At 54.2% G+C, this 12026-nt stretch overlaps 1 protein-coding gene across 16 annotated transcripts in view; it reads right to left on the bottom strand.

Moving 5' to 3' along the window:
* FHAD1 (forkhead associated phosphopeptide binding domain 1) overlaps nt 1-12026 on the bottom strand; it is a 102898-nt gene that overhangs the window by 11878 nt on the left and 78994 nt on the right. For 8 of the 16 annotated variants that reach the window (XM_016128365.2, XM_016128366.2, XM_016128367.2 and 5 more), the window contains 9 exons: nt 11869-11953; nt 9637-9743; nt 8699-8858; nt 8281-8413; nt 4758-4887; nt 4100-4224; nt 2426-2521; nt 1758-1978; nt 1016-1181 (listed from right to left, as the gene is read on the bottom strand). In XM_016128365.2, coding sequence (XP_015983851.2) covers nt 1016-1181; nt 1758-1978; nt 2426-2521; nt 4100-4224; nt 4758-4887; nt 8281-8413; nt 8699-8858; nt 9637-9743; nt 11869-11953 — 1223 coding nt within the window. Of the gene's footprint in view, nt 1-1008; nt 1182-1657; nt 1979-2425; nt 2522-4099; nt 4225-4757; nt 4888-8280; nt 8414-8698; nt 8859-9636; nt 9744-11868; nt 11954-12026 lie in introns of those variants that run through there. The other 8 variants (XR_004953429.1, XM_016128373.2, XR_001594871.2 and 5 more) reach the window with 6 other exon arrangements.

The following is a 12026-nucleotide window of genomic DNA, read 5'->3' as shown; positions in this document are numbered from 1 at the left end:
CAGATCTAGCTCTTCCGGGGATCCTGACACAGAGTCCACCCGGCCATCTCAGATCCTTCTCCCTTGAAGGGCGTCTAGTGGCCAGCAGGCTGGCACGGCCCCGCGTTATGTATGAACGAGGCAGCCCATGAATAACGCACTGAAGCCTGTTTATGCAAACCCTCAGGGTTCCTTACATTTTTAGCCAGCACACGACAATGGCCTTTTTGGGGCCCTTTGCTGTGGTCTGGCGTCTCTGCTTTGGGGCCTAGTCTGCCAAGCCCTGGGGCGGCGGTGGGTGGGGGGCGGGGGGGTGGGCAGCGCCTCAGAAGGGGCGAGCTCTCCAGAGGGCACATCGAAGGAAAAGTCGGAGCTCCGTCACTGGCCCAGCTGCCCCTGGCGTTGCCTGGCGTGAGCGGAAGCTGCCCTCTGCCTGAGGCGGCCCCATGGCACATGCCGACAGAGGTCTGTGATGTTTAATTCAGAGCAGGGCATGGAAATGTCACATCCGGTGGCTTTCTCAGAGCCGGATCATTGCTGGGGGCCACTGGCCAGGCAGTCTGCTGTCTGGAAGGTTTGCAGGTTGAAGGGCAGCCTCCCTCAGGGAACTTATCTGAGGAAAGCCCGTTACCTGTCTGTTCTGCGCTAAAAGATACATTCTTCAAGGACATCCATCCATCCACCCCATTCACCTGTCCGTCCGTCCACCAAATATTTCTTGGGTATCTACTATGTTCCGGGAGTTCACAACAGCAAAAGCAAGCCTCTTGTCTCAGAGATCGTATCCATCTATATACGCCCCCAGAACCTGGCAGAACCGTGAACATGTGCATAACAGCCACCATTTAGAGAAGTACAGGTGAATTCCATAGAGGCTAAGAAACCTGCCTGAGGTTACACACCCGGTCAGGGGTAAAGCTGAGGGCTAAACCTAGGTCCATCCGATGCTAAAGCTGTCCTGCCGCCCTCCTTTGCAGCAGTGAACGCGCTGCCCGCGTGCCCCTGGGAGTTCCTGCTCCAGGCAGCGACCTCTCACCTTCTGCTGCCTGATGGCCCTGTTCATCCTCTTCTCCTGGTGCAGCTGGTGCTCCATGCGCTGCAGGGCCTCCTTCAGCAGCGCCTTCTCTTCCGCCTCCTTGTAGACGTTGTCCTCCAGCTTCGCCACCTGCGACTGGTACATCTGAACGGACACTTTGCTCTGCCTGAGCGTTTGGGAGAGACAAAGCCTCTTTTCCCTTCACCTTTCTCGTTCACCATCCGTGTCCCCGACCTGGCGGAGTCTCGAGACACTCCCATACCCAGCTGCCTTAGTGGTTTCGTCACACACAGGAGAGAACGGCCAAGAGTTGGGGCGTGGAGGGCAGCACGCGCAGTGAGTCGGCTGAGTATAGTGCGAGGGGCCGGGGGCTATGTGACCAGCTCCTCCCAGTTCCCCAGGGAGGGTGGGGAGACCTGCAAGCCCTGAAAATACGGCGGGACTATGAAAAAAGTTCACAAAGGGTGAAACGGCAGACAGATTCATGGGAGGCGCAGCTTATTTACTGAGACAGGGTAGAGAACGGCGAACACGGAGCACTTCGAGCACTTCGATGGCAGCTGCCTCGCCGGGACACTTGTCTCTGTCGGCCCGGGGCATCGTCCCGCCCCCAACCCCCCCAATATCTTAGTCATTCCACGCCCAGGCCTCCGTCCTCCTGTCTGGTCCTAGGTGTCTGCTGCTGCCCTGAGGTTTGGACGGGATGGTTATCTGGGTCTTTCCGCGGGGACGCGGGTGGTACCTGAGCTGTTCGATGTCCTTTTCATAGCCCCTCAAAAGCTCCTCTTTCCTCTCCAGCCGGTTCTTGAGTTGAGTGATCTTGTCGAACACCAGGTCGAGGTCTCTTTGCCGAAGCTTGTTGACTTTCTCCCTCTCTTTGGGGGAGAGGTATTTCATGGACACGTGACCTGCCATGTCTTTGATGTTCATCAGGCTCCCGAGTGTTTTGCTCATATCCATGTACTACGAGGAAAGCGTTTCGTGGATAAGGCGCCTGGCCCGAGGCTGCTGGTGGCTGCTTTGTGGCGGCCAACATCTAATTCCGTTTCATTCTTTTTTTTTTTTTTTGGCAAATCACAGAGAACGAACACACGCTCTGGAAATGAGCGCGGCTGGGGCTTTTAGTATGACTTTCATTTTCCCCGCACCTGTTTACACTGTGCCTTTTTCGAGAACCCGGGGCAAAGTGACAACAGATGTAAACATTCATTCCAACGCCCCGGGTTTTCAGGGAAGCCGGCTCTGGCACGTCTGACCCGTGCTGGGGTAGCGCGTGGGTCTTCGGAGCCATTTCAACAGCCGAATGTGCACGCGGGGTTGACGTTTGGTTAAACTATCCCGTGGTTAATGTGACCGGCTGTGGGGGGCCCAGGGTGAGACAGGAGGGGGATGGAGGCCGTCTGCACTTACCAGCTTTTCGCTGAGCTCCAAAGCCTCTGCCACGTCCATTTTCCCTGACTTCTCCATGGCCTGGTTGAACCCTGAGATGGCAGGGCCATTTTGAGGCTGAAATTAAAAAAAGACATAAAAACTCCCGCTCGGCGAATCCATGATAAATTTCTGCGTCTAGAAATTAAAGCGCGGTGTGGTTGCCGAAGAATAACTCGGGAGAGCCGATTTTCATTTCGGTTCCCGGCTGTGCAGTCGGACTTCTCTGTCAACTGCTTTCTCGTAACGGCGGCCCCACCCCTCAGACAGTGACTCTCTTTGAAATGACATGTCTCGGTCTTTGGTCACCGTCTGCCTTCCCTCTAGACCAGCTGTTTGCAGCCAGGGGAGAGTTTTGTCGATCCTTGCTGCTCCCCCTCCCCAGACATTTAGTCCTTCTTGGGCACATTTGTGGTTGTTAAAACGGGGGTTGAGGGGTGGGGTGGGGTTAGGGGGTGCTACAGGCATCCAGTGGGTAGAGGCCGGGGATGCTGCTGCACGTCCCACAGTACTCAGGGTGGCCCCGCGACCAAGAGCTGCTTGGCCCACAGTATCAGCGGCACTGGGACGGAGAAGCCCTGGTCTAGATGACGAGCTTCAGAGGAACAGGGACCAGTGCTTCCGCTCCCTATCCCGTTCCTTCAGCGCACAGAGTGCGTATGTTTGTTGAATGAACGAACGAAGGGTAAACAGAAAATAACTTTCCTCCTTTTGTGAGAGGAATCTCACTTTGATACCCTCATGACATTTGGCCAATGCCAAACCTCCTAGTGCTGGAACCTGGTGCGTGAGCATCACTTTGGCCCCTTTCCAGAGACAATGCAGGATGGCGTTTGCAGCTGTGCACCCACCAAGACCCTAATCGGCCAGCTGGCTGCGGGGAGTCCCTACCGACTGCATGGTAAAGCCACTGGACTGATCGGGGAGTCTGAAGGACCGCCTCCGACTTAACCATCAAATCACCTCTGAACATTCCATCAAATAAAACTATGCTCCCTAAGAAAGGAAGGCTTTCTTGAATAATACTATTTACATAATATTTACTCATAGCTATCACTCGTTAAGTGTTCACTAGGAGTTAGGCACTGGGGTAAGCACTTGCCATAATTATCCATCTCCTTTAATTTTTTCATCCTCATTTCACAGCTGGGTTATGGAGTTCCAGAAAGGTTACCAGCCTCGCCCAAGGTCACACTAGGATTCCGACACGGGTCTCTCTGACTCTAGAGCTGGTGTTCTCTTACGCATGGCTCCCTCCTGCTGCCCTTTCTGTGTTCATGTTTTTCAGTTTACGGCCAAAAAGCAAACCTCAGGCAAACTCATGGCACGATGTGATCAATTAGCCCGTTGAACATTTTCTGCAGAATATAACACATAACGGGAAAGGGAGGGCCGGCCAGAGGTTGACCTGGCTCAGTGTCCACGCAAAAATATATTATGCTGCGCACAAGTGGAAGGCTGCCTTTCTATTCGCCCGCTGGAGCAGGGATATAATGCAGGGCTCCGGCCAGCTGGTGCAGACGCTGGCCCGTCGGGCAGGACCTGGCCGTGAACTGCTACTCTGCGAGGCTGTGTCAGGGCACACGGCTAGTGCCTACCCTCAACGCCCGCCCTCCCACGTGTCAGTCACTGCAGAGACAAACTTGTTTGGGTTACCACTGTGATCTCTATTCTTGAGAGAGTTGGCAAACCGGATTTTGAGTCCAATATTTTCTGGACATTTTTTTCTATTCTGAGAGTCTTGAAGTCTAGAAATGATTCATTCAGGTGGTCCTTATGATCTAGAAAAGAAATGATTTAGACTCAAAAGAAGGGCCCAGGAAGAAGTTATTGCATGTCATAACCACCACTGCTATTTACTGGGCTTGTCCAAGGTCGCATGGCCAAGTGAGGCTGCGGCCTTGCGTGAATGAGGGTGGAACTTGAACCCAGTTTGCTTCCGGGTCCTAGCCCAGGGCGCTCCACCCACCAGCAAGCTCAGTATCTTGAGAGCTCTCTCCCCTTTAAACAGGGTATTCTAGGAGGTTCCTCAAGGTTGATCCTTGCGTAGTGTTAGTCCGTGATAAAGATTCCACAGGGCTACAGAGCAATAAGTGGGTTCTCTCTATTTATTTAATATCAAGGCCTGCCCTCGACGCTGAGATCACGTCTGCCCACCTTTTATTTTTTTGTATTACAACAGACTTTTCGTTATGAAATTATAGGGCTGGAAGATGGTGGTCCCGGCCAGCTGCTCGGGGCCCACAGTGAACCCTGGCGCCCAGGGCCCGTGGCACTGGGTGCGCAGAGCCTGACGAGGCGGGAGGACGCTTACCTGAGGAGCCGGCCTTCTCGAGTTCTCTGATCCGAGTGCGCAGCTCGGATAAGGCCCTTTTCTGGCGCTGAATGACTTCCTCGTGCCGGGACCCTTTGCACTTGGCCCCCAGGTCGCTGAAGGACTGCTCCTGCGGCCAGAACGGTACAGATGGCAGCTTTACTAGGGCGAGACTCTCCCCATCTCTCTTACATTAGAAGAACCGTGGACCATTCATGCCACGGATGGCGGAAACCTTGTCACTTTGTACTTTGGAAAAGGCCGTTACGGGGCTTTGTCAGGTAAAGAATTTTAAAATTTCGTTTCCAATGTAGAGTCCTATCCAGGAAGATTTCCCACTTTCCTAGCTACTTTGCATCACTATGAGTAAAAGACCCCTCTACGTCCCCCTCCCCACGTTTCATTTATTTTCTTCTAATGTTCTAAGCTTGGGTTTCTATTTGTTGTCATGCCGGTCTCGCCCCTGAATGGCACATTAAATTCTGCTCCAGAAGGAGCATTTTTAGGTGGGACGCCCGATACTTGCTTCTTAACTGGTAACAAGGATGGCTGCTAGGGGGAATTTGATAGACGGGCTCTTGGCTGGTCTGGAGAAAGGATGACCTTCCTCTGAGACTCCCAGAGCTTCTAGAACGGCACTGGGCTGCGGGACGTTCTGCCAGGGTGGGAATGCTCTCCCTCCGCCCCATCCCGTCCTGGACTCCAGGTCACAGCGTTTCTCTGGGGTAAGCAGGTCACTCGCTCACCCATCCATTCATTTCACACAGATGTATCGAGCACCTCTATGTGCCATGCCTTATGCTAGGTCCTGGGGGCTCAGCAGGGAATGCAACAGGCCATATTCCCGTGCTCCTCGATTCTGTGTCCTTGTGTGGGGACACAGGTGACAAGTAAAATGAGCGTGGGAAATATCTGCCTGACAGCGGCGTGGTAGAGAAAACCGGGAAGCAGGATGGGGCGTCGAGGACGGTTTTCCGTAGACCTGCTAGAGAAGGTCCCAGCCAAAACGGCAAAAAAAAAAAAAAAAAAAAAAGGAAGGCACTGACGATTTGGTTCCTCTATAACCATTTTTAAAATAACAATTTTGGTTCACTTTATATATTCAGAAAATGTGGTATCTATGTGTGGAGAGGCAGACACTGTGCGAGGCGCTGGGAAGAGATTGGGAAACTGGGCAGAGGAGCCCGGCTGCCTTGGGGCGGACACCGTGACTAAGCAGGCGGGAATGTAAATAATCCCGGAAAGTGGCAAATGAGCCAAGTAGAGGGAGGGGGAGACGCTCCTTTGTCCTTTCTTTGAGTCATCCAATTCTTATTAAAGGCCTATAAGGCGTGTCCTGGGCCCTCAGCGGTCATGCTGGCCATGGGGGGTACAAGGCCCATGGCTGGGGCCTCCTGGGGCCGGTCCACCTGCCCCACGTCCCCACCTCGTGTTCCTTCCTCCGGACTCTGCTCCGAGTCCCTTCCTGGAGAGGCCTCCCTGGCCACCTGATTGGGAAGAGCCCTTCGCCGCCCGCCCCACGATTCTCTCGGCCTTGAATCCTGCCGTGTGTTTTCTCGGCACGCTATTCCCACGGGGCATTTTGTTCGATGCTGACTTATTTATTTCCCGTCTCTCCATTTCCAGAATGTGGGCTCTGTGGGCAAAATCTTCGTCTCCACTGTAGACTGTGCCGAGCATAGGAGATGCTCAATAAACACGGGGCCGAGTGAACGGAGGTCAGAAGCAGGAGCTGGAAGGAGCCTGCCCCAGCTTCCCGCGTGGGACCAGGGCTCAGCTGCCGAGGGGCGGGGTCACGCCACCCCTGCTGCACTTAGTAGGACCTCACTCGGCCCCGGTCCCAGCTTCGGCTTCCTTACGGGGGGTATGGCCGGTCCACTTCCTGCTTCCTGGTGGGTTCCGCACTGGCCTCGCTCTCTTGGAGGGCATGTGTGTGCCCTGAAGTATCGTGCGTGTGCACATGCACAGGCGTGCGCACATGTGCCTGTGGTCGTGTGGAGGGGAGGAGCTACTGCCTGCACAGCGGCCAGGCTCGGTGACAGGCTTTGCTGCCCTTCCTCCTGGCCCTTCTGGGAATTTGTTTATTTGGAGGAGATGGAGATTCTTTCTCATACGACTCCGACGCCCTCTGACCCACTCTGGCTTAGAAAGCAGGAAGTGGGCTGAGTGTGGAAACGGTCCAGAGAAGGAACAGACATTTTTCCCTTTTATCTTGTGGCCCCACTGCCCGCTCCTCCCCAGCTAATCAGCCTCGGAATGGAAACTAATAATCGTGGTGACCGGTCGGCCACCCATTCCAGCAAACACGTGCACAGTCGGAGGGGGTCTAGTGTGGGCAAGGAGCCGGGGCGTCCTCCCCCCACGCCCAGCATGTGGCCTGGCATGCAGCAGGTGCTCAGTACTTGTTGAACGAGTGGATGACTGTGGGCCAGGTCCTGCCCTAAGAGCTTGGGACTCGGGCAGCAGAGGGGGAAGCGACATGCTGGACTCCAGAGACCCGGGGCCTCGAGGCAGCACCGACCCACAGTCAGCCGACCATGGACAAGGGGAGTGTCGTGGCCCCACATGGGGTCGGGGGCAGGACGTGAGCGCCACCTTCGAGGGGCCACATGATTAGGGCTGTTCTCACTCACAGACATACTCCCTGTTTGCTGCGTGGCTGCGACTTCCATGTACACCACAGCTTCTGGGCAGGCACCTGAGACAAGTTGGCACAAGACAGCCGTGGGGCAATGGCGGACGGCTGCTGGGGACGGCCTCCTGGCCCTACCGGGCGCAAGTTAGCATGTCCTCGGTACCCGGCGATTCCCCAGCTAGAAATGTGTTCTACACACATGTGAGGGTATTAACTACAGCAATTTGCGGAAGCAGAAACCTCCTAAATGTCCACCAACAAGGACCTGCTTGGACAAAAGGGACACAGTGGAATTCTATGCGGCCGTGTAAAAGAATGAGGTCAATCTCTATATACGTACTTGAAAAGATTTTTGGGGAAAAAACAATTTGCAGGATATGTATAGCTAATACCATTATTTTGCAAAAAAAAAAAAAAATCTGTTAAATAAATATATGATATATAGGTTTGTGTGTGTTTGCATTTATAAATAAAAATTTCAACAACCCCATGAGGTGGTTGGTGACTGTCATTACTTCTGCTTTCCAGACGAGGGAAGGAATTGGCTCAGAGTAACCTGCTGAGGTCATGGTATCTGAGAGGAGAAATTGGGATTAGAACGTGGGCAGACCCAGATCCAAGCCCGGTCTTCAACCACCCGCACATCACGACTGTCTAAGCATGTGGCAGGCTCTCCGAGGAAGAGGTCTCAAGGCACACGTGCCTGTTGACAGCTCTCACCTCTAGCGACCGGGGTCAGAGAGGCAGGTCTTCTGCTCTTCTACTGATAGATTTCCCATAAGCAAGGATGATCGTTGGAACTTAGAATATTTTCAAAAGCAACAAAAGCCCCACTGGGCTCTTCCCTAGCACGTCCTTCCGGGAGCCCAGGACTGGGCGGGCACTCACCTCTTGGCTGCTCAAGGAGAGATCAGTGTGGGTGGGTTCTATCTGCACCGAGATGTCACACATCTGGGTAGGATTCCTGGGCTTCTGTTCCTTCTCCTTGTGCAGCTGGAGTTTGGGTTTCTCTTGGGAGGCCCTAGGGTAGAGCAGAGGAGTCACCGATGTCAGGGTCCGGGAACCATGAATTAAACTAAGACCTGTCATCTGGAATATTGTGCAGGAATGTTTGAGAAGCCCAGAACTAAGCAAAGCTCATGACAAGGCTGTGAAACAATGGAACACATGTCATTCATTCATTCATTCACTCGTTTATCCATTCAGCTCTTCGATCAGGATTCACTGAGCTCCCCCTCTCCGTGCAAGGTTCCCTGGGCACTTGGGTGTGCCCGGCCTCCCCACGCCACGCGGACACTCCACACACCTGAGCGCCTCCTTGAAGACCTCGAGCTCCCTGTCCTTCTTTTCCAGCAGGCTGGTCATGTGCGCCATCTTTCCCTTGAGCACACTCAGCTCGTTGTTCTGCTGCAAGACCAGGGCCACGTTCCTCTCCAGTTCTATCTTCTGCTTCTCGTTGAGCTCTCCTGAGAGCGACATGCGAGCTGGTGAGGGAGCGTCCCGCCTTGCATCTCTGCTCGGGCCACGGCAGGTCTGCCGGGCCCCCGAGAACCACGAGGCAGGTCTACCCTCCAGGAACTCTCAGGAGGTCTGCTTGCAAACATCACGCAGGCGTTGCCTTTTGGCGAGGGCCGGCTCTGTGAGGCGCCGTGTGCTCTCGCTTTACCCCAGAGTTACAGGTGTCTTCCAGGTGCAACAGCCTCCAACCCATGACAGGTGGGGACGAGTACACAGCCCAGCTCCCCTCAGGGGGGTAACCCGGAGGTCCGAACTCAGAGTTATTTCGCCCTACTCTAGGTGGCCCCAATGTCCTCATCGACCCTAGGAAGCAGGTGTGTTATAGGTAGTTTCACATCCGAGGTGGTTTCACACCTGGAGAGGATAACTCGCCCTACAGCCCAAAGCTGGTGACTGCTAGGGCCGTGCGGGCTGGCCTGCTCCAGGAGGGAGCTCTTGCCCCTAGAGAGAAATCCTCAGTGGTAAAAGGGGACTCTCCCGGAAAAAGAAAGTCGCATTTCAATGCAGAGGTCCAGAGCCCTCTGAGAATGTCCCCCAGGGAACAGAAGGAACCAGGGCCGCAGCCAGGATTCAGCTTGTGCTGACCCTGAGTTACGAGCTTCGAAACAGCCCTGGAAAGCAGATCGAGCGGCATTTTTAATGCCAAGCGTTCCAACTCCCTAGCCCCCCGTTTCTTTCCTTTCTGGAAGCAGGTCAGGAAGAGACACAGGTCATAGTAGGACAAACCTCTCAAATCCGACATTCGGCCATGAGCTTCCGTCAGGTTTTTCCTTAAGTTCATGATGACCTCCTGCTGAGACAGGATTTCCTTTTGAGCACTCAGTAAATCCTCTCTGAAATTCACAAAAAAATAAAAAAACCAGGCAAAGTCAGGCCAACTCAGCCTCCACGGTGTCCTGAGTGCCTGGAAGGGGCCCAGGACAAATGCAGAGTGACACTCCCATCAGCGATGGCCCACGCGGCCCCAGCCCCAGCAAGGGGGATAAGCGCGTGCTTTAAAATTCCCAAAACGGACATTCATTTTGAGGCACCGTCACTAAAGAGAAATAAATCGAGACAGAACAGAGGACCCCGGCTGGGTTCTGTCTGAGGCTGAAAGACGAGCTGCACGAAGCTGACACAGCTCTCCGCCCACGCGTCCGGCAGCATGAACGGGGGCGTCTGTGGACTTTCGATCTTGGAGGAGTGAGAAGGGAAGACTATTTCAAAGCTCGGGGAGTCTCTGAAGGCGAGGAGGAAGGAGGGGGGACGGCTTAGCTTCTGTTCACTCACAAGCTCCCTTCAGTTCCCGAGGGGGAGAGATGGGGCCGGAAATGAAAGATCGGTGTTCACGGGACCCTCTGCGGCAACGTGGGCTTTGGGGACCAGATAGCGGGGGCGTGGAGGGGGGACCCGGGGAGGGTGAGGTGATGACAGCTTCTTTGCCCACCATGCCCCGGGGGGGCAGGACATCCTTGGCACTAGGAGGCCCAGGGCGGTTGACGGGGACAGCTACACCCAGTAAGGGGTGTTCTGCGGGAAGGGGCCCAGAGTAACGGGGGAGGCGCCCCAACGGGGTTTAAGTGGGAAGAACACGGGGTGCATTTCTGAGCAAGTGTGGGACACCTCAGACCTGAGGAAGGCATGTTGTGTGGGTGTGAGCGTGAGTGTGAGTGTGTGTGTGTGTGTGTGACCGCGGCAGGAGGAAGAGCTGAGGTCTTGCACATTCTGATAGGGGTTAAGGGCCTTTGGGCAGGAATAAATGTCGCTTCATTTGAGTTCACGGGTTTCTGAAATCCGGGCTCCTCTTATATAGATTCCTGAAGGTAGAGTGTACGTATACTACGAAACGAGCAAAATACTGGCAGGTCGCACGTCAAAATAAAAAGATTGGTGATCGCTGGATTGAAAATAAACACATCCGTGTACACGTGTACATACATGGGTGTGTGTCTGTCATCTATCAATCATATATCTATCTATCTATCATCTATCAATCTAATCTATCATCTGTCATCTATCATCTATCTATCTCATCTATCGATCTAGTCTCCTTGGCTGTAACTCTTCCAATTGAGGATGAAACTTTAAGACTCAAGGGTGGATACAGCTAGCGGAGGGGAGCGGAGGAGAGACGTGGGTGCTGACCCTTCTTCGAGCCGCAGCTACTGTTGTCTGCGGAGCACGTTCTACCAGCGGGAGTCACTCGGGAATTTTTCAAGATGTGGAGGCTGGGGGTCTTTGCCTTTTGGGGGCTGAAAGACCCTATGACATTTGATTTTGGTAGCTGAAATCTGGTGTGAGGATCAGGCCTGTGGTTCGTCTTCTCTGAGAACCGTTCTGAATCCTTTTTCTGAGTTGCATTAGCGCCTTCTTGTTTACATGCTGCCTGACAGTGCCGGCCCAACCGGCCCAACCGTGGGGTGCTCTCTCTGGAAACTGTCAGTTCCCAGAGGCTCGAAGGTACAGACTTTTGGTTGGGAGGGATCTCCAAAGTCACTGGATCCAACCTCTTCACTTTGAACCCTCTCTAGGACCCACTTCGCCACGTGGTCTCCACTGTCTGAAACCTTCACTGTCTGCCTGCCTTGAGCGGGGACTTGGGGAAAAACAGCTAATCGTGGGAGTGGCTAGCATTCACCGGGCGGCTTCCGTGTACCCTGCATGTACCTCCTTATTTCATAAACGAGGACGCTAAGGTCCAGCAAGGTGATGCGAACTCGCCCAGGGACACACAACTGGAGAGTGTCGACCTGGGTTTGAACACAGATCCACCCACATCTTTCCGTGACACCCTCCTGACTTGCTAAAAAAAAAAAAAAATCGAGACAGTCAAAGGACAGTGAGAAGGCTCCAGATTCAGCCCCTCTTTTCGGATTCTGACAACAGGCCAAAAGCAGGAGTTGCGTGTGTTAGCCCGTGCTCGCGGGGCAGGTCGGTGAGGGTGGCCTGGTGCTCACACGCCCTCTGGGTACTCACATCAAGTGGTCGCACACCGCGCCTTTGGAACTGCTTTCCGGCGGAGGCGCTGCGGGAGGATCTTGCTGTACTTCCTTCTCCTGGGCTGAATCAGAGGGACAAGGGGACAGGATTACGATCCTCGTGCGGTGGATGCTTGCCTACCCCGTGGCTTATCA

The sequence above is a fragment of the Rousettus aegyptiacus genome, unplaced genomic scaffold (genome assembly GCF_014176215.1).
Source record: "Rousettus aegyptiacus isolate mRouAeg1 unplaced genomic scaffold, mRouAeg1.p scaffold_m13_p_1, whole genome shotgun sequence".
Taxonomy (NCBI): Eukaryota; Metazoa; Chordata; class Mammalia; order Chiroptera; family Pteropodidae; genus Rousettus; species Rousettus aegyptiacus.
This window is presented reverse-complemented; position numbering and strand designations above follow the sequence as displayed.